At 50.7% G+C, this 18997-nt stretch overlaps 2 protein-coding genes and 1 long non-coding RNA gene across 9 annotated transcripts in view; 2 read left to right on the top strand and 1 right to left on the bottom strand.

The window, feature by feature from the left end:
* The window catches only part of SREBF1 (sterol regulatory element binding transcription factor 1), a 44621-nt gene extending 38151 nt beyond the window's left edge, over nt 1-6470 (top strand). For all 4 annotated transcript variants that reach the window (XM_083474693.1, XM_083474692.1, XM_083474695.1 and 1 more), the window contains exons 17-19: nt 376-561; nt 2387-2498; nt 4256-6470. In XM_083474693.1, the coding sequence (XP_083330819.1) occupies nt 376-561; nt 2387-2498; nt 4256-4479 (522 nt within the window). In that variant the 3' untranslated portion in view covers nt 4480-6470. The remainder of the gene's footprint in view (nt 1-375; nt 562-2386; nt 2499-4255) is intronic.
* Nucleotides 2948-3772, top strand: LOC310693144. Its single transcript, XR_014519008.1, has 2 exons — nt 2948-3068; nt 3433-3772. It is a non-coding gene; the product is annotated as an uncharacterized lncRNA (long non-coding RNA).
* A 3674-nt stretch (nt 6471-10144) lies between the features above and the next one.
* RAI1 (retinoic acid induced 1) overlaps nt 10145-18997 on the bottom strand; it is a 217599-nt gene continuing 208746 nt past the window's right edge. For all 4 annotated transcript variants that reach the window (XM_083474672.1, XM_083474673.1, XM_083474674.1 and 1 more), the window contains 2 exons: nt 17407-17456; nt 10145-11236 (listed from right to left, as the gene is read on the bottom strand). In XM_083474672.1, the coding sequence (XP_083330798.1) occupies nt 11222-11236; nt 17407-17456 (65 nt within the window). In that variant the 3' untranslated portion in view covers nt 10145-11221. The remainder of the gene's footprint in view (nt 11237-17406; nt 17457-18997) is intronic.

The raw sequence follows: 18997 nt of genomic DNA, 5'->3' as shown, positions 1-18997 counted from the left end.
CCTGCGCTATCTCTGCAGCTTTCTTATGGCGCCTGGAAGCATAGATTTGATCCGAAGTGGGAAGAGTGCACCCAATTATTCTCTCCGCAGTCTTTACAACCCTGGGCAGCATTGTTTTTCCCCTGACCGTGCAGCTCCCAAACCACACACACAGACCATCAGTTAATACACTCTCAGCAGTACAATGGTAAAATGCCATCAAGAGGTCCTTTGAGAGATTTTTTTTCTGCAGGATTCTCAGAAAATGTAACCTCTGCTTCCATCGAACAGATGGAAAGCTCTTGAATCCGCTCTTCCAGGATGCTGGACTAGGTGGGCCATGGGCCTGATCCAGGAGGTCTCTTCTCACTTTCTTGCATTCTCTCTCTTTCTCAGGCTGCGCAGTTCCTCTTGTGTGACCTCCTGCTCATCACTCGCACCCGGCTCTGGCAGCAGCAGATGCAAGCAGGGCAGCCGCATGGCGCTCCCTACCAGGCCTCCACCCTAGAGCTCCGTGGCTTCCAGCAGGATCTCAGCAGCCTCCGGCGCCTGGCGCAAGCGGACAAGGCTGCCATGCACAGGGTGAGTGCGACGCTGGGCTCCTCTGCTCCCGTAAGCTCCTCATTGGCTCTGCATTGCGGCCGTCACTGTCGAGAGCGCTGGTTTTTAGTCACCCTATGAAGCTGTCTCACGCCGACTCAGAGACTTCTCCAGTCTTGTTTATTTTATTTGTCCCATAAGAAGAATAGAATAGAATTTATTATTTATACCGCGCCCATCTGGCTGGGTTTCCCCAGCCACTCTGGGCGGCTTCCAACAGAGTATTAAAATACAGTGGTCTGTTAAACATTAAAAGTTTCCCTAAATAGGGCTGCCTTCAGATGTCCTCTAAAAATCTAGTAGTTGTTCTTCTCTTTGACATCTGGTGGGAGGGCGTTCCACAGGGCGGGCGCCACTACCGAGAAGGCCCTCTGCCTGGTTCCCTGTAACTTGGCTTCTCACAGTGAGGGAACCGCCAGAAAGCCCTCGGCGCTGGACCTCAGCGTCCGGGCAGAACGATGGGGGTGGAGACGCTCCTTCAGGTATACTGGGCCGAGGCTGTTTAGGGCTTTAAAGGTCAGCACCAACACTTTGAATTATAATTGAAAACGTACTGGGAGCCAATGTAGGTCTTTCAAGACTGGTGTTATGTGGTTTCGGCGGCCACCCCCAGTCACCAGTCTAGCTGCCGCATTCTTTATTAGTTGTAGTTTCCAGGTCACCTTCAAAGGTAGCCCCACATAGAGTGCATTGCAGTAGTCCAAGCAAGAGATAACTAGAGCATGCACCACTCTGGCGAGGCAGTCCGCAGGCAGATAGGGTCTCAGCCTGCGTACCAAATTTATATACAGCTCGATTGCTGTTGTTTTTTATTTAAAAAAACCTTCAAAGGGGATTACCGGAAAGATAATACCATGAAATCAACAATAATTTAAAGCTTTCATAATGTTAACGTAGCAACGGACTAGAAAGTGGTCAGAACTCCCATCCGCTTTCCCAGCATCCGAATAGACTTGTCTGTGCAGGAATTGGAGATGACACTTGAAGGCACCTGCTTGCTATCAATAGGCAGGGAGTTCCAAAGTGGAGGTGTTTCCACACTAAAATATCGAGTTCTTACAAATGTGGAATGGGTATTATATGGCACCTTTAACAGTGCTGTTTCCACTGATCAGTTGGTCGAGTGGGCAGATCTTGTAATTAAACTGGTCCCAAGCTGTTAAGGGCTTGACAATGTGGAATTTGCAGCCCTCTGCGTGTTGTGAGGCTCTGAGGTCACATCTGCATCATATACCATGTTAAAAGTCAAGCCCCCCCCCCGAATCCTGGGGGCTGTAGTCTGCTAAGGGTGCTAAGTTTCAATTTTTTGCTGAAATCCTCACAGGTGCAGGATCTGTGTCATCCTTGCCTTCCTTTCGATGGCCAAGGGGTGTTTGTTGTGAGCATCCCTTCTTTCATTCTGCAACTCATCTCGCTGGTGGTCTGTGCTCTGCAGCCTCCCTGGGTGCCCAGCCATCAATTAAACCAGATCAGGAAGTGCAGGCAGCTGGGGAGGCTGCAAAGCGCCAGAGAAATCTTTTTTGTAAAGAAAAGCACATGTGTTTGAGAGTTGGCTGCCTTGCCACGGGGAAGTCAGCTTGAAAGCCTTTGGCCACCAGAATTCTGACAAATTTCTAAATAAATTCTCAAGTGCTCTGAGAACAAGGCAGGGAACCTGTAGCCTCTTTTGCAGAGGACAGAAACTTTAGAGACCCTGGGAGAGAGATCTCGACACAGCGCTGGTTTTCGTGGCGGTTCTGGTGGGAGGCAGCGGTGGGTGGTGCTGGGGGGAGTGTGGTGGTTCCTGACTCTGGCCTGCCCCCCACAGGTGTTCCTCCATGAGGCGACGGCCCGGCTGATGGCCCGAGCCAGCCCCACCCGGACCCACCAGCTGCTGGACCGCAGCCTGCGCAGGAGAGTAGCCTCGAGCACCAAAGGAGGTGAGTGACAGGGGTGTGGGCTTGGTCCATGCATGAACCACCGTAAGCTGCCTTACTCCGAATCAGACCCACTAGTCCATCCAGCTCAGTACTGCCTCCACTGATCGGCAGTGACTCTTTGGGGAGATTCCCAGCCCCACCTGGAGAGATATTTGGGGACTGAACCTTCTGCATTCAAGGCAGGTGTTCTGCAACTGAGCTACAGCCTTTCCCTCTGAATGCGGGTGATTTCATAGAATCATAGTTAGAATGGGATCCCTAGGGCCATCTAGTCCAACCCCCTGCAATACAGGAATCTTTTACCCAATGTGGGGCTCAAACCCACGACCCTCCGATTAAGAGTCTCATGCTCTGCCAAGTGAGCTATTTCTTGCTCTTCACACCTGAATGCCTCTTCCGCCTTGGGGCCCTGCTTGCCTCCTCTCTGGACCACCTGTAAGAAGGCAGAGAGGTGGGGGCTAGCTGAGTACATGCCCCATTTGCCCTAAGGGGCCAGTCTCCACCGCAGCACCCCACCCCAATCATAACACCTGAGAGGGTCTGTAGGGAGGGATAGTTGAAAGGGTAAAGGTGAAGGGACCCCTGACCATTAGGTCTAGTCGTGGCCGACTCTGGGGTTGTGGCGCTCATCTCGCTTTATTGGCCAAGGGAGCCGGCATACAGCTTCTGGGTCATGTGGCCAGCATGACTAAGCCGCTTCTGGCGAACCAGAGCAGCACACAGAAACGCCGTTTACTGTCCCTCTGGAGCGGTACCTATTTATCTACTTGCACTTTGACGTGCTTTTGAACTGCTAGGTAGGCAGGAGCTGGGACCGAGCAACGGGAGCTCACCTTGTCGCGGGGATTCGAACTGCCAACCTTCTGATCGGGAAGTCCTAGGCTCTGTGGTTTAACCTACAGCGCCACCCGCGTCCCTAGCTGAAAGGGTAGAGCTCAGCATTAGGAGTGAAAATAAGCTGTGGGTCTCTGAATTGGTCCTGGTGCTAGACAGTGATGCAGCCTTATTAATCCATTCATTGCATTTACATACCCCCCCATTCCTGCCCCCCCAGGTGTCTTACATGGTTCTTGCCCTCCTATTTAATCCCCCAGACCACCCAGTGAGGTAGGTTAGGTTTAGAGAGGTGGTGACTGGCTCCCAAGGTCCCCCGGTGAGCTTCATGGCCATGTTGGGGATTCGAACCCTGGACTCTCTCCAACATGCTAACCATTGCACCATGCTGCCTTCAGGGGGGGAATGGCCAGTGCCAGATTTATGTATAAGATAAACAAGCTATAGCTTAGGGCACCACTCTCTTGGGGGCCCCAAAATTTTTTAAAGGGAAATAAAACTGGATGTACATTTCCAAAATATAAGATGAAAAACAAAATAAAACCTACATACAGTTAGAGCTTAATAATTATTTCACTATTAATATACTACTTCTTAATTGTATTTCACTGTTAATATACTTCTTAATTGTATTTCAGTTCAACAATTACTTTGATAAAATACATATTTTGTTATGTGCAAATGGCTTTAGATGCCTATTAGGGTCATAAATGACCTTATAGCATATATTCAACACAAAAAACAGCGACCATTTGTTGTTGACAAAGGACACCTGGCCATAGAAAGGGCCCCATTACCTTCAGTAGCTTAGGGCCTCATCGAACCTCAATCTGGCCCTGGGGGTGGCCTGTCCTTTCGCGCAGTGCCACCTCTTGCTTCCGTGCCCCATCCTGCTGAGCTTCCGACATGGTTTTCCTTTCCAGCCAGCGACCACGAGAGCCAGCCGACGGCGCGAGAGCAGGCCGAGGCCCTCCTCCTCGCCTGCTCTTACCTGCCCCCCGCCTTCCTTCTGGGTCCCGGTCAGAGGATGGGCATGTTGGCGGAGGCGGCCCGATCCCTGGAGAAGCTGGGGGACAAAAGGACACTTCACGAGTGCCAGCAGATGATCATCCGGCTGGGAAGCGGGTCCACTGTCACCTCCAGCTAGAGAGAGGGGGGCACCGAGGAGGACTTGTGGGGAGGAGGAAGAGGGCAGAGAGGGAAGCGACCCCTCTAAGCACATGGCACGTGTGTTCTCCTGGACTCTGGCAGGCGAGACAAAGGATCTGGCGTGGCCTGCAGAAGCCCGGCTCTCCCCCCCCCTTTCTCTCTCTCTAGGTAATCATTACTCTGCAGGGCTACTCTCTCATCTCCCCCTAAGTTCTGTGGGGGGAGCCCCTCTCCTTGTGGCTGTGTGTGCTGAGCAGACCTATGTGACTTAGGGGGTGGGGAGCGCAAGCAAGCAAGTGGTGTTTTCCGAGAAGGTGACGATGCACCTCCGGGCTGTGTGCTTATCCTGCTGTCGAAATTGGGGAGAAGGGAGATTGATCGCTGGCTGCATTGAGGCAGTGTTGGAAAAACCGGACGTCCTTGACAGCACTGGTTTTTCGACTGGCGGGCAGGGAGCTGCTAGCGAGTCCAGCGTGGGTTGCAACAGGAGCAGCGCCACCATGCAAATAAATGAGGAAAGGTTAGGAATTGGGTCCCTAAATGCATGCTTGGGTCAGAAGTATGTCCCTGGGTCTGAAAAGGCTGGAGATAACCTGCTTTTTAGAGCCATTCTGGTTGGGATGCAAGTGCATTTTGTTCAGTTTCTTGCAACTAGATTCTGCATTTTGAGACACACACACACACACCCTTGCAAATGCACACATGGCTTGTGGTGGCTCATTGCACTTCCATTGTAGCACCCCTATGGGGGGGCTGGCGGCTTTGCAATTGCCCGGTTTCCCATTGGCTGGCCTCTGTTCTTCTCTCTTGTCTCCACCTCCCCAGATAGTCTCCCCTACTTCCTGCCAGCAGCCCATGACAAGGCAAAGGGGACCCCCTGGTGGCAAACCACCAGCACTGCAGGATGCCCCTCCATCTCTCTGGCCAGATGTGAGCAGCTTAGATGTGAGTTCCATTTCTCCAGAGCCGTCTCTGCTGTCAGACGCCTCCCGCTTCGCTCCTCCTCCGTCATCTGAGGGCAGATGGGGACTCCTGTCAAGGGGCAGAGTGCTATGGGTCTGGGATTTTCTGGAGGTGGGCCATGGGTTTTCCCAAGGAAACCGTCCCCTTGGATATTCACATGGTGGAACTGTCTCCAGGAGAAACTTTGTGCTTCAGTTACAGAAGAAAGTTCTCCTCCTCTCCACCCTTTGTAGTGGCTCCCTGTGAATGATTTGGCTATATTTTGGTGGGCTGGGAATTGTGGATTCTGGCTTGGGTGTTCTGGACCCCCATGCTAGCATGCGGTCACTGTCTTGTTACCACACCGCAGGGCGTGTGTGCATGGATTTCTAAGAAAGTTTTGCCACATGTATATTCCACCCACTCCTTTTCTGGCAGGCTTTCCCCAAAGTAGAATTCACACACAAACACACGTCACTGCCCTAATTCTTGGAGCTGCTGGCTGTGGGCACTTCATCGGTTGAATTTCTGCCTGCCAATCAGCTGTTAAAAGGCACCGGAGTCCTGCTAGAAAAGGCGGCCAGCCCATTTAAGAAAAAGCAGACTATTCTCTCTGGGGTTTTTTATTTTGTTTCACGAGTGTACGGGAAGGGAAACGATGAAAGGTCAGAGGGGCAGGCTGCTTCATTTTCTATCCCTCCAAATAGATTTTTGGTCCTAACAGCAAGCACCCCCAGTGCTGGTTCCATCAGGCTGTCTGGGTTAAGGATGTTGTTGCTATGGAGAAATTTCCTCTTGCGGGGCGCAGGTGTGACGGGAGAGGCAGGAAGGTCCGGCCTAATCATGGTGGGAATATGAACTGTGCCCTCTTCAGGGCTTCTGTTGCAGGAGCATTTCGGGGGTGTTTCTGTGTGTGAGAGAGATATTAGCGCACCCCACCCCTCCTCAATCTGCATTGCTCAGCCACGCCTCTTCCATTTAAAAGTTATTTTCATAGCGTGAGGTTTTTTTGTACAGATGATAAAATAAAAGACCTACTTATTTATACCTCTTTTGTCTGTGACACTTTATTGAAGGAGTGGGAAAGGAATAGAGTATGCTTGAGCGGGGCTCAGCAGGTCACGGAGAGGAGTGGGAAAGAGACCACCTGCCATTTGAGACCCACGTGCCTCCGTTCAAATCCATGGGTGGACCAAAGACAAGTTTGCCAATGGCGGTCCGTTACAGTGGTTTGTATGAAGTCTCCGGGTTCAGAGAGGCAGTGCTCTAGTGAAGACCCAGGTCTCCGGGAGCACCAGTGGGGAAGGAGTCTTGCTTTGACGCCTTGCCTGAAAGCGTCTGGCTGGCCACTGAATGCAAGACTGAAAGGAGGATGCGAGACTGGATGCAGCTTCTCTTTGATCCAGAAAGGCCATGCGTGGCCAAAGCAACTTTGTGCTGCCCAAACAGGCAAACCTTCTTTTCTTATAAAGACCCCTATTTGCACCCGCTTCGCACTAGATTGTGCAAATTGACTCCCATAAAAGGGTTGGAACATTGATACATCATCTGTAATGACCTAATAGTCTGTGCAAACATTCCTTTGGTAGTATAGTTGTTGAGTAGTGAAGATGTGTGAACGCACCTTCCGTGTTTAAACTAAGGGTGTGGAGCTTCTGGTCTTCCAGTTCCTGTGGACTGCGACTCCCATCAGCCCCTGACAGCATGAACCCAAGGTCAGGGGCGATGGGGGTTGTAGTCCAACAACTAGGAGGCAACAGGTTCCACATCCCTTAGTTAAAACAGTGGATGTGATCGCTGTTGCATGGGCGTCTTCTCCTTCCTCCAAGCAGAGATGCTGGTCAGGTCCCTTGGTGGTCAATTATTCGGGTACCAGTGGGGACCATGCATATAGCATCATTCTTCCTCTGGCGGGTTTCTGTATATGTTCACGCACACCCTCACGTCTGCGCACAGGCTGCCTCTCTTGTTCCCATCCTGACCTTGAAATCTGCACTGCAGTCCTCGTACCTGTTACGCTGCTGCTGTTTCAAATCTTCCTCTGCCTGGAAAGAGACACTTTCCTCCGATCGATGGCTTGCCATCGTAGGTCTCAGGTGTGAGGATTTTCTAGGGGAGCCTAGTACGCTACCTCGGACTGAGGGATGCCTGAATTGATTGGATTGGCAGGCGATTGGCTCAAGTTTATTGGGCACCTACTGAATTGGGCGATTAGAGCAACTGGTTAATCTATCCTTACTCCCTCAATGGATGGGGGTGACAGAAAAATAGTTTACTAGGGGACTCTGCAAACATCCAAAACAATTATTGAATCTTTATTGATGTTTTTGAATGCAATGACCTGATTTTTTCTCTCTCTTTTTTTTAACTCTTAAGGAAAATAAACTTCTTTTAGAAACAGCTTGTTACACACAATCTTCAGTGTGAAGCAATATACTAAATAAGAACACTAGTTTTAACATTTACAGTCTTTCATATATATTATATATATGTATATGTATACATATATATACACTATAGAATGAGGCAATATATAATACACACGATTCGCCATTTTACAGTCATTATGTACAGGATGCTATTCAAAGACAGCCAAGATCGTCGGGGTCACGATGCCGTGTGGTGGGGGGTGGCGGGGCATGGGGTGGGGTGGACAGGGATTTCCCCAGCCTGCCCTCATAAGGTGTGCTTCTGAAACAGGCCAGCCAAACCTTGCGGGGCAAGCTGTGAGAGTAGCAATGGCGACGGCAGAGAGCGCAGGGTACCATGAAACAGACAGGTTACAAGCGTGAATCTGCGTGGTCTCTCTTAACAGGGCAAAGGAACCCAACAGGATGCTGTTACTGATCCCATTGGATGGGTAGACATGAGAGCTTCATGGGAGCAGAGAGGGCCCAGGTGTACTCCTCTTTCTGGACTGGGCAACACCAATATGGAATTTCGAAACATAGCAGCACATTCACGGTCCTTGCGCATATTCTGTACCTGTTAATTTCTGGGTCCTGTTAATAAGCGGGGAGATGATACAGCTGTTCCACGGGTGACTGCAACCAGAATACTGAACCAACGCTGCCCTCCAGGCTGACTTTCCACCCTGGAGCTGTGTAGTTGGGTGTTCTGATTTCATAGCTAAGCAGAAAGAGTCCTCTAAGATCCCTTCTGTTCAGGGGACACCCTCAAAAGCAGGAGTAACTAATGTGGGAACTCTCCATAAGTTGCTGGACTTTCAATTCCCACCAACCCCAGTCAGGGATGATGGAAGTTGCAGTTAGCATCATTTGGAAGGTGCCCTATTGGCTATGCTTGCATGTATGCACAGGAAAAAAAAACCGGGCAGGTGCAACCACAGCTCAGCTTCTGTGCAAAGCAAGTAAGTGCTCAAACTTACGCTAGAAGCCTCTCTCCCATCCTCCCCCACTGCCTTTCTAGGCATTGCTGTCCACATTTCTGGTCTCATCAAAGTCCTGGACCAAAGATGTGGGAAGCTGCCCTGTGGACATCGTTGAAAGTGCTGTTCAAAGGACAAGTGAGAACCTGCTTATGGGATGGAACAAAATGATGATGTGTGTTGGTGTGCAAGCCCATTGACGGAAGGCCTTGGACTGGGCCCAGCTACAAAGAAGAGGTCTGTGGCACTTGGTTGAGCCCGTCTGGAGGCCATCTCCAAGGAAGATGGTGCCACCTCAAGTGAGTGACACCTTTGCTTCCCAAGAGACTTATCTTATGCTACATGAGTTTTCACAGCCCTCTGGAAACCATGGCTCTGATCTAACCCTTATCCTCAGGCGTGGGGAGGGGTGGCTTACTGGTCCTTTGGCGGTGGCTGAAACCATGGTTCTGGTGGCACACGGTGAGGTCCAGAGAGAGCTGCTTCCCCTATAGGCATACTGACTCTCCACAGGCATGCCAGACTCCCCTTAGCAGGAGCTAGGGTGAAATGGGGGTATATGGTGGAAGCTTTCCCCCCTCCCCACTTCACCAGGAAAAGCTTCAGCTGCTAAAAAGGCGTTGAGGCAGCTCTGGGTTGGAATCATTTAACAGGTTTGGGGAGGCAGCAACAGGGTCCCTTCTGAGTCGGGTGCAGTGCCTAGCTCCCCATCCGGGTCAGGCGCTGGAGGGAAATGCCTTGGGCCTGAGCCGAGCCAGGATCTGCTCAAATTCTGGACACGCCTGCCACAAACTCCAATGGAAGATGAGATGCATTGGCATGGCTAAAGCACCAGGAGGGAGGAGTGTGCCCAACCATCTCTGTATGTGCCCTGTTCCCAGAAACCACCCAGAGGAACAGAGAAATATTCCCATCCCAAAGAAGCGCCAATGTGCGTTTGGGAGTCGTGAAACCCAGCGGGGAATCTGCTTGGAAAGTGTGGCGAAACCCCTGCGCAGGCCGGCAGAGGCGTGCGAAACTCTCCCTCCCGCCCCGATCGAACTTCGCTAGTGTTCCGCGAAACTCGTTCCCCCTTTCCTTTAAATCCCGCAGAGCCTGCAAGCTGCCTCGCGAGTTTCGCTGCTGGTGAATGGCGGGGGCGAATCCCAATCGAACTGAGCTACTTTTTCTCCAAGACGACCTTCCTGGGTGCCTGAGCCGCCTTTTCCGCGCTGGGCAGGAGGGCCGAGATGGGGGGTCGGACCCAGATGGGGACTGCAAATGGGGTCGGAGGGACGGAGGGAGGGGCGGCGAGGGGAGGACGGGGGACAAAAGCCAAACGAAGGAGCAAACGAACCAAAGCAACGCGGCATTGTTTCAAAAAACATCGGGGCGCTTCTTTTTACAAGCTGATCACAGATATATACAAACACGCACACGCACACACACACACCATGAGGTTTGAAGGCAAAAATAGATCAGATCAGAAAAAAGAGACGGAGGAGGAGGACGAGGCGGGCTCGGAGAGTCCGGCGTCTGGGGGAGAAAGGCAAGGCGACCTGGCGGGATGCTTCGCAGGAGCCTTTCTCCCCGGCTGGCCTCCCCCCTCGCCCGCACCTTTCCCGTGCGGAGAAAGTCTGGAAAGGTGAACTCGGACCGGTGCTGTTGGGATTTCAGATTTCCGATGAAATCTGGCCGAAGGATTGCAAGTTCCAAAGGGTGGTGCGCAGGTAAGAGCCTCGAGATTCACTGCGAGGAGGAGAAACGCAAAAGGGAGAGGGGGGGTGGAGGAAAGAAAAGAAAAAGAAACCCACCCCCTAACAAACTCCAGGCCAGGTTTTGTCAGTAGCCGTGTCCCAGGTGGAAGATGTTAGCTTATCAGTATTGGTTACAGCTCCTAAGTAGGGGAACCGGGGGAGGCGGGGAAGGAGGAATGAAAACGTGGAGCCGGAGTTTCTCTTCTCTCCTGAACCGGCTCTGGGTTGCTTTCAAGAGAAGGGCAGGAGGTGCAGCGAGGATCAGAACCTGCAAGTGGGTTTTGGTTTCGGTGCCAACCTGGAGAGGCTCTTGGAAAATGCCAGAGGAGGAGGAGATCGGGAACCGGAGCCGAGGTCCTGCGCCCCCCCCCAGGCTGAACGCCGGGAGATGCTTAGCAGTTGGGCTGGAGTTCTGTGCCTTTCGGGGGTGGGGTGTCGGCTCGGTGAGAAACTGCAGGCACCTAAGCGAGCTGGAGCGAGGGGCTCTTCCGCGCGGCGGCCGGGGTGGGTCCCCATCCTAGAGTACTATTGCAAAGGAGGGCGGATGGGCTGGAGGGTCGGGCAACCGGGCCGAAATACATTCGCTTTGCCTCTCCCCTGCAGAGTTCATCTTGGCTGCAGCCGCTGCCCGAGGCTGGCGACTGGGTGGAGGCGACGGGTTTCCCTGCTCCGCATTACAACGGCTGCTTCTGCAAAAAAATAAAATAAAAATAAGAGAACGAAAGGTGGGTTTATCCTTTGCACAGCTGGCCCCTTTCTGCACCTCCAAAGGCATAAATATAATATAATAAGCCCATATAAGCAACGCTTAACGCCCCCCCACCCGCACCAGGTCTCCCCCACCCCATAAATCCGGTCCGGGCTTTTGTGGCCGCCGATTGGCTGGCGGGCGGGGGCAGCCCGGTGGTCTTGACGCAGCCCGGGCTGGTGGCTGACAGCTAGAGGACTCCCTTGGTTCATTCATGGGGAATAATTCATGTTGCTAAGGCTCGCCGTGCGCCTCCCGCAGCCCCGGATAAAATAAATAAATAAAAGCACAGCCCTTGACAGTCTGCAGAGATGTGTTTATGGCCCCCTCCCCTGACTTTCCTCCCTCCTTTCCTTTTTTTTTAAGGAATCCAGTCTGGTGGTTTTTACGCATCGCGAGGGGGCAGCAAAAAACGCATCCATCTCTCGCGCAAGCTGGCTGCTGTGGAGCCGAGCTCACAATAGCACTTGCCTTGCCAGCTTCTCTCCGGGCGAGTTCCCGGGTGTCTTATTCCTAACCCCCCTTTCCGCCCCCCCGCCTTCTTCCGCTTGGCCTGCATTAATTGGTACCGCGAGGCCCCCGGGCCTGCCAGACGCCCGCGACTTCGCACCCCACCCCACTCTTGACACCGCAAGCGCTTTGCAGCCTCCCGTGTGCTATTTGTGTGCAGGCATAAAAATGCACACCGCAAAAATAGGAAACAGGCAGGAAGAAGGAAAGGGGTTTGGGGTTTTTCCCTCCTCCCCTCCCCCCTTTTAAAGTAAAAATAGAATGGATGTTGCAGCCAAGAAGCCAATGTTGCGTAGCCGCTAATGGAGATCAGGGGCATTTTTGCACATTGCAGCAGTGGCACGCTTGGGGGATGCCTCATATTGTGCGGAAGGGGCGCCCAAGGCCTCCATACCCTTGCAGGCAGGCAGGCATCCCTCCTTCTGCTGCGTGCTGGTGGAGGGCAGGGCCAGAGGGGAAAGGGGCTGGAGCTGCCTGTGGCTCTTCCCTTTGGGCAATTGGCTGTGTTCCCAGCCATGCAAAAGGCAGAGGATTTTACACCCAGCAATGCCTGCCTTGCCAACCTCTGGCCAGGCAAGCAAGAGGCATTGTCAATGCCCAGGGACACATTCTGGCCAGGCAAAACCACCCAAGGAGCAGGGCTGGTAAAGGGTTGGCTTGGGGAGAGTTCTGAGGGCCGCATGGAAAGGCTAGAGGGCCAACACAAGTTTGTTCCAATTTACTTTTTCAAGCGTACACTGCAAACATCTTAACTGTACTCTTAAAAACCGCACTATGTGAATTGGCCCATGTGAGTTGCTGTGTCCTTGACTGAAAATTCATCCCAGCTATGGATAAACAAGGGAGGCTCCTTATCTCTAAACTCCAGCCTGCCCCCTCCACCATCTGCTCGCATACAAGGAGGCGGCGTGGGAGAATAAAATCACAGAATTGTAGAGTTGGAAGAGACCACGAGGGTCATCTAGTCCAACCCCCTGCAAGGCAGGAATCTTTTGCCCAACAGGGGGCTTGAACATAAGACCCTGAGATCAAGAGCCTCATGCTCTACTGACTTGAGCTATCCCAGCTGACAAAAACTACTATCTTACCTTATAGGGTGGTTGTAAGGGTTGCATGTGGGATAAGGTTTAGGTAGTGCTTTGACCGCTTAGAAAAAGTGCTGTGCAAATTCAAAGTATTATGACAACGTAGGCATCACAAGGTCGAGAAATGCAAAGATAAAAGGGTGTAGAGATTTAACCACCACAGTCCTGTGAGGAGCAACTCCCGGCAGAGGCTTTGTGGGGCTGGCTATTCTATGTTCAACGTGTTTAACTTTTCAAAGCAACAATAGAACATATGGAAAAAGGTCTTCACAGAAGCTGCACGCAAACACAAATTAATCTGAAGGGGAAATTTATGACAGACAGAATAGTCTGACTCTATGCTTGAATAACAATATGGAGAGGGGTGCTGTGAGTGCCACCGCCCTTACTTTCAACTACTTTTTAAAAAGTTTTTTTGGGTGTGGGTGTGGGTGTACTGGCTTGGTTAAAATGGGGGAAGGAATTGGCAGAGGGGCTTGCATATTTCATTAAGCCCCTTCTACAAATTAATGGGTTCGCACATTCATTGGGAAGGGAAAACAAAGAAAGAAGGGCATTCTGATTCTCCTTGTTTTAAAAGTATTTTTTTGAAAAAAAGCTTTGAGGCCCATGCCTTTGTGGAAGTCGGTGGAATTCCAGGTGGACTGTAGCTTTTGTCAGATTTGCAGAGGGGAGTGTGTGTGTGTGTGTGTGTGTGTGTGTGTGTGTGTAGGGAGACCCCCACCCCCTGCAAAAAGGTCAGGCTCATAACGGCTGCCGTGGGGTGGGGGTCAAGGTGAGGCCTATGATGTTCAGCCGCTAGACTTCTTTCCTGCCTGAGCTGGCAAGGGAGAGACACCCCTCAGCCTCTCGATTTTCTGTCTCAGGAATGCCTGCCAGCCTGCCTCCCCAGATCCCCACCTGGGTCTCCCTCTCTCCTCCTTCTCCCACAGCACCGTCTGCTTCAAATTGCAGATAACCAGGTGCAACCCTTGGCGTGGTGTTGGGAGGGTGGGGAGGAGGAAGGGGGAGAAGGCAGGAAGCCCTCGCCATGGTGATTAAATTATGTCAGAGGCCTGGTCAGCGGTTACTAAGGCAAGACAAAAGGCCTTTGCTCCAAAAGGCTGTCTCCTGTTTCCTTGACGGTGGGGAAGGAGGAGGAGGAATAGGACGTGGCAGGAACTGCAGCAGGCGGTGTGAAGGAATGGCGTCCGCCTCTCCACAGCCGTGGCCAGCTTGCTCCCCGTCCTGACAGGGATGGGAGGCGAGAGAGGGTGTTGCTTGCAAACACAAGCTGCCGAGAGGAATACTGCAAACGCCGCTGGCGTCGGGCATGCAAACCCGCTCCTGAGAGGCAGACAGGCGTGTTTGGGGAGCTGGCTGTGATGTGGGTAACAGCCACCCAAAGACTTCTGGGTGCTGGCCTTAGCGCCACGGAGGCCTAATCCTGATGGCAGGCAGGCAGCCTCAAGCCAAGGAGGAAGGCAGCCTTTGGAGCTGAGAGGTGCCGGAGCTCCCCTTGGCCCAGAGGGTTGCTGTTACTTGTTTTGCCCAAAGTAGTTTCCGGCTGCTCGGACTGAGAGCGCAGGGTTTGAACACGCGCAGAGTTCCCTCCACCCCGCAACCCTAATACTAGAACTCTGAATCACCAAGCGAAGTTGATGGGAAGGATATTCAGGGAGGATGAAAGAAAGAAGGTCTTTCCGCGAGGCATGATTAAGTCACGGCGTTTGCCATAACAGGATGTGGACTGGCTTAGACAGGTTTAGAAAGGGGATTAGACAAATTTGTGGAGGAGGAGGAGGAGGAGGAGATTAAAAAAAAATTGGGACAGATTTATCAATCTGCATACACAATGTACCTTTAGAGCACATTATTTCCCTCAAGGAATTCTGGGTGCTGTAGTTTCCCCCTCACACAGAATTCCCATCAACCTCAAACTACAGAATTCTTTAGAGGTGCAAAAATGTGCTTTGAAGGTGCTTTAAAGATATAGTGTGTATGCAGCCTTAGTCATGTTGCTAATACAGAGCCCTCATAGTCAGAAGCATATCCCCGAAAACCAGTTTCTAGGCTGCAACAGTGGGAATATACCACTTCCATTCTCTGCTCGAGGGCTTCCCAGAGGCTTCTGGTTCACCACTCCTGAAAACTGGAGTTAGAAGGACCTTTCTCCTAATGCTGAAGAACCGCTCACATTTTCTTTGTCCTGAGCAGAACAAGGCAGAGGGTGTTGTGTTTATTTTAAAGCGTCTAGGGGCAGAGACACTGCACAGTGCCTCCTTTCCCGAAAGGAAGCAGTTTCCAAAACACGTCAGTTTCAAGGACAGGAGCGCTTTGAGCACATGCAAAGTGCCCCCCTCTCCCAACTTTAAAAAAAACACACCGAATTCTTAGGGAGAGTGGAAAAACAAATGCAAATGTTAACATGCAAACCCACACAGCCCGGGCACACACATTTTTACATCCTTCTGTTCTGGCAGCTGGCCAGGAGGATGAAATTGTGGTCAAGCCAGCCTGATCTTCTCTGGTCATGCGGAGGGTTTGAGAAGGCCCTGGGCGATGTGTCATATGGTGCACCCCTTCCTTCAAGGGCTCTGGAAGGCTCACCTAGGGGCAGTGGCTGTGCTCCAGGAAGCTGAAGCTAGTGGCTCGCCAGCTGTTTAATTTATCACAATACCCCAGAGCGGTTTTAGGTTGGAGGCACTGTAGGGAATTAAATGGGTAGCCAGGTCCAGCTGCCTGGGGCTATTTGGAGTGATTAGCCAGGGGGTAAAAAATAGAATAAATTAAGGGAAACCCAGGGCAGGCATCAGCCATGGGACCTGCCAGGGTGCTGGGATCCTGGCTGCTGCCAGGAGATGCCAGGTGCCGTTGCCAGCTCTGGCCAGGTGGCAGCTCCAATTGCCTGGATAGGGAAGATAGCAGCACGGCCCCTGCTGCCAGCATGTGTGTCCGTGCATATAAAGCACCCAGAGAGAGACACATCAGAATCCTCTGCCAACGTAACCCTTTCTGTGCAGAGGAAAGCAAAACGCTGCAAACCTATTCCCTGTGTTCCTGGGAGGAAGGGGCATTTAGAATAGGCAGGAACTGCCTTCTACCAGCTGAGCACCGTCTACACTAGAGATGGGCGAACTTCAGTTTCTCATTTCCCCAATCTTATGTTCAGTTATGCACATTTCCACACCAGTTTGCCATTTTTTTAAAATTAAAAAAAAAAAACAAGTCTTCATGAAAAGTCACCAGGGTTTGAATGTGAATTACTCCTAACACTTTTTTTTAGAAAATTGTGATTTCCCCAAGTTTACACACACAAATGGGGGGCGATTACTGGTTTGTTTGTTTGTTTGTTTGTTTGTTTTTCTTATTGTTTTTAGTATGTATTTGTGTTGTTGTTTTTAATCTTGTATTTCTGTGTTGTGAACTTCCCTGAGATCTACAGATGGAGGGCGGTATACAAATTTAATGAATAATAATAAAAACTGAGAAATAACTCGCAGTCTTGCAAAGCAATATCATAAACAAAATATATGTTTTCGTAGGCAGTTTTCCTCTAGTGTACACATTAGTAGGCAATTTCTCCCACTATAATGTCTTTTTTGTAAGTTTTTTTGCGAGCATTTCTATGCACACTTTTCCTTACCATGTTACTATATTCATTATTGTACATGTTACTTGGCTGGAGAACCGCAATGCAAAATTTGGAGAGGCGTGAATTCCAAAGGCAGCTCTGTCTTGTTTCGGTTTGTGTGTATTGTTTGGGTAGTGCAAAAAGTAGTTTCACCTTTAAAAGGTAAACTGAATCTTTTTTTCTACCCCATCCTTACACTACGCAGACTCTGACTGGCAGCTGGTCTCCAGGATTTCAGACAGGGATCTCTCCCAGCCATACCTGGAAATGCTAGAGTTGAACCTGAAACCTTCTGCATATAAAACAGCAGCTTTATCACCAAGCTATTCAATGCGCTACTCAATGGAACTTACTACTGTGTAGACTTGTGTAGGATTGTGAACTTGAACAGAGAGGGACAGAGAAATTACATCATGGAAATTCTACTCAACCTTGTCCCTGACTTCTGAGATTTCAACTGGCAAGGCCTACAGTTTCTCCAAGGCAATCTTTGCAAATTTAAGGAGTAGAAACTTGCTTTTTTTCTTTTTTAAAGGAAGGGCAGGGGAGAAGGTAAGCAATCTGAGCGCCTAAGAGGTTGTTGATTTCTGCATCTAGTACAACTTTGTTCAGAATCTCAAGCGCAGAAACTCACCCCCTGGGCCACAGAACCGGGACAGAGAACCTGATTTGCACACAGAAAACTTCAGATTCAAATTCCGGGTGTATCTGTTTCTAAAAAGCTTGGAATTGAGAAGGCATCGTTGCCAGAGCGCCTCTGCCAGCCAGTTGACCATCCTTAGTTTTGCTGACTTACGCTGGCCTGATTTAGTGGAAGGCAGCTCCTGATGGCCACAGCCAGGAGTGCAGAGAGCAACAAACCCCCAGAGATTTCCCCTTGTTGCTGAAGGTCCGCTCACCTACCTTATGTCTAGGGCAGTTCAGCAAGAAGGTCTCTTCACTTAACAAACAACCTGCAAACAGAGCAGAGGAGCAGCAGTGAATGGGGATCCCTGTCTTGCACTCAAAACTCATCGCATTCATTAGGGGCCAGTGTTCCTTTCCCTGTTTTACCTTCCCTCCCAACCTTCTCTGCTAACGTGGCCTCTCATGCACAACTCTTAAATGCATGCTTTTCAGCCCTCAAAACCAGGCCCCTTGAAGCAAAAAGGGTGGGGCCGGGATTGCAATTTCTCCCCGCTCCAATCCGTTTTGTTACTGAACCCTCAGTGGGTTTCAGCCATCTTTCTATTGTGAATCAATGGCTGCATTCTCTCCCTTGGCAAACCAAGAGTGGTGGCCAGGGGCAGATAATAATAATAATAAATTTTATTTATACCCCGCCCTCCCCAGCCAAGACCGTGCTCAGGGCGGCTAACACCCAAAATAAAATAATTGATTGAAATACAACTTAAAAAACAAGATTAAAATATAACATTAAAACATTAAAATGCAGCCTCATTTCAGTAGAAACTCAAATCAAAAACTTTTTTGGGGATGAAAACGTCAAGTCTTCACCAAGGCTAACTATCTAGACTGGTCCTACGTGTGCCAGAAAAAAGCCAGGGAAGTCCCCAAATAGGAGTTCCATCACAGAAGGAGAAAGGAAAAAAGAAAAAGGGGGAGGGAATCAAATTGATTCCAAGCCAAAGGCCAGGCGGAACAACTCTGTCTTACAGGCCCTGTGGAAAGAAATCAGATCCTGCAAGGCCCTGGTCTCATGAGACAGAGCGTTCCACCAGGCCAGGGCCAGTGTTGAAAAGGCCCTGGCTCTGGTTGAAGCTAATCTAACTTCCTTAGGGCCCGGGACCTCTAGGGTGTTGCTATTTATGGACCTTAAGGTCCTGCGTGGGAGGATAGATGACATCCTGCATCCTGCAGAACAGCAGCAACCAACAGCTGGTTTGGGAGCAACATCTGGGGCACAGCCCGGCCTGCGACAGGTCGCACCAGGGGCACCACTCCAATTTTCAATGTCGCTTTTTTTTTTTTTTTTTTAAAGGGGGGTTGTTGAGCCAGTGTGGTGTAGTGGTTAAGAGCGATAGACACGTAATCTGGGGAACCGGGTTCGCGTCTCCACTCCTCCACATGCAGCTGCTGGGTGACCTTGGGCCAGTCACACTTCTTTGAAGTCTCTCAGCCCCACTCACCTCACAGAGTGTTTGTTGTGGGGGAGGAAGAGAAAGGAGAATGTTAGCCGCTTTGAGACTCCTTAAAGGGAGTGAAAGGCGGGATATCAAATCCAAACTCTTCTTCTTCTTCTTCTTTTTTTAAGAAGAGAGAGAGAGAGAATTCAGATAACCATATCTTGGTATAGTATGCCCAGATGTGAATTAGCATTGTGGGTGTATGCAATCCACGCCACCCGTTTGTGCAAGTCAAGAAACACGCGGGAAATTCTTCCATTAACTATAGCAGGGTTCACTAACGTGCTGCCTTCAGGATGTTGTGGTGGCTAGTTCCCATCAGTCCCAGCCAGCATGCCCAATGGTCAGGGGTGATGGGAGTTGTAGTC

The sequence above is a fragment of the Podarcis liolepis genome (assembly GCF_965112155.1).
Source record: "Podarcis liolepis genome assembly, chromosome: 14".
NCBI lineage: Eukaryota > Metazoa > Chordata > Lepidosauria > Squamata > Lacertidae > Podarcis > Podarcis liolepis.
Note: the sequence above shows the minus strand (reverse complement) of the source record. Positions and strands in the feature narration are given on the sequence as shown.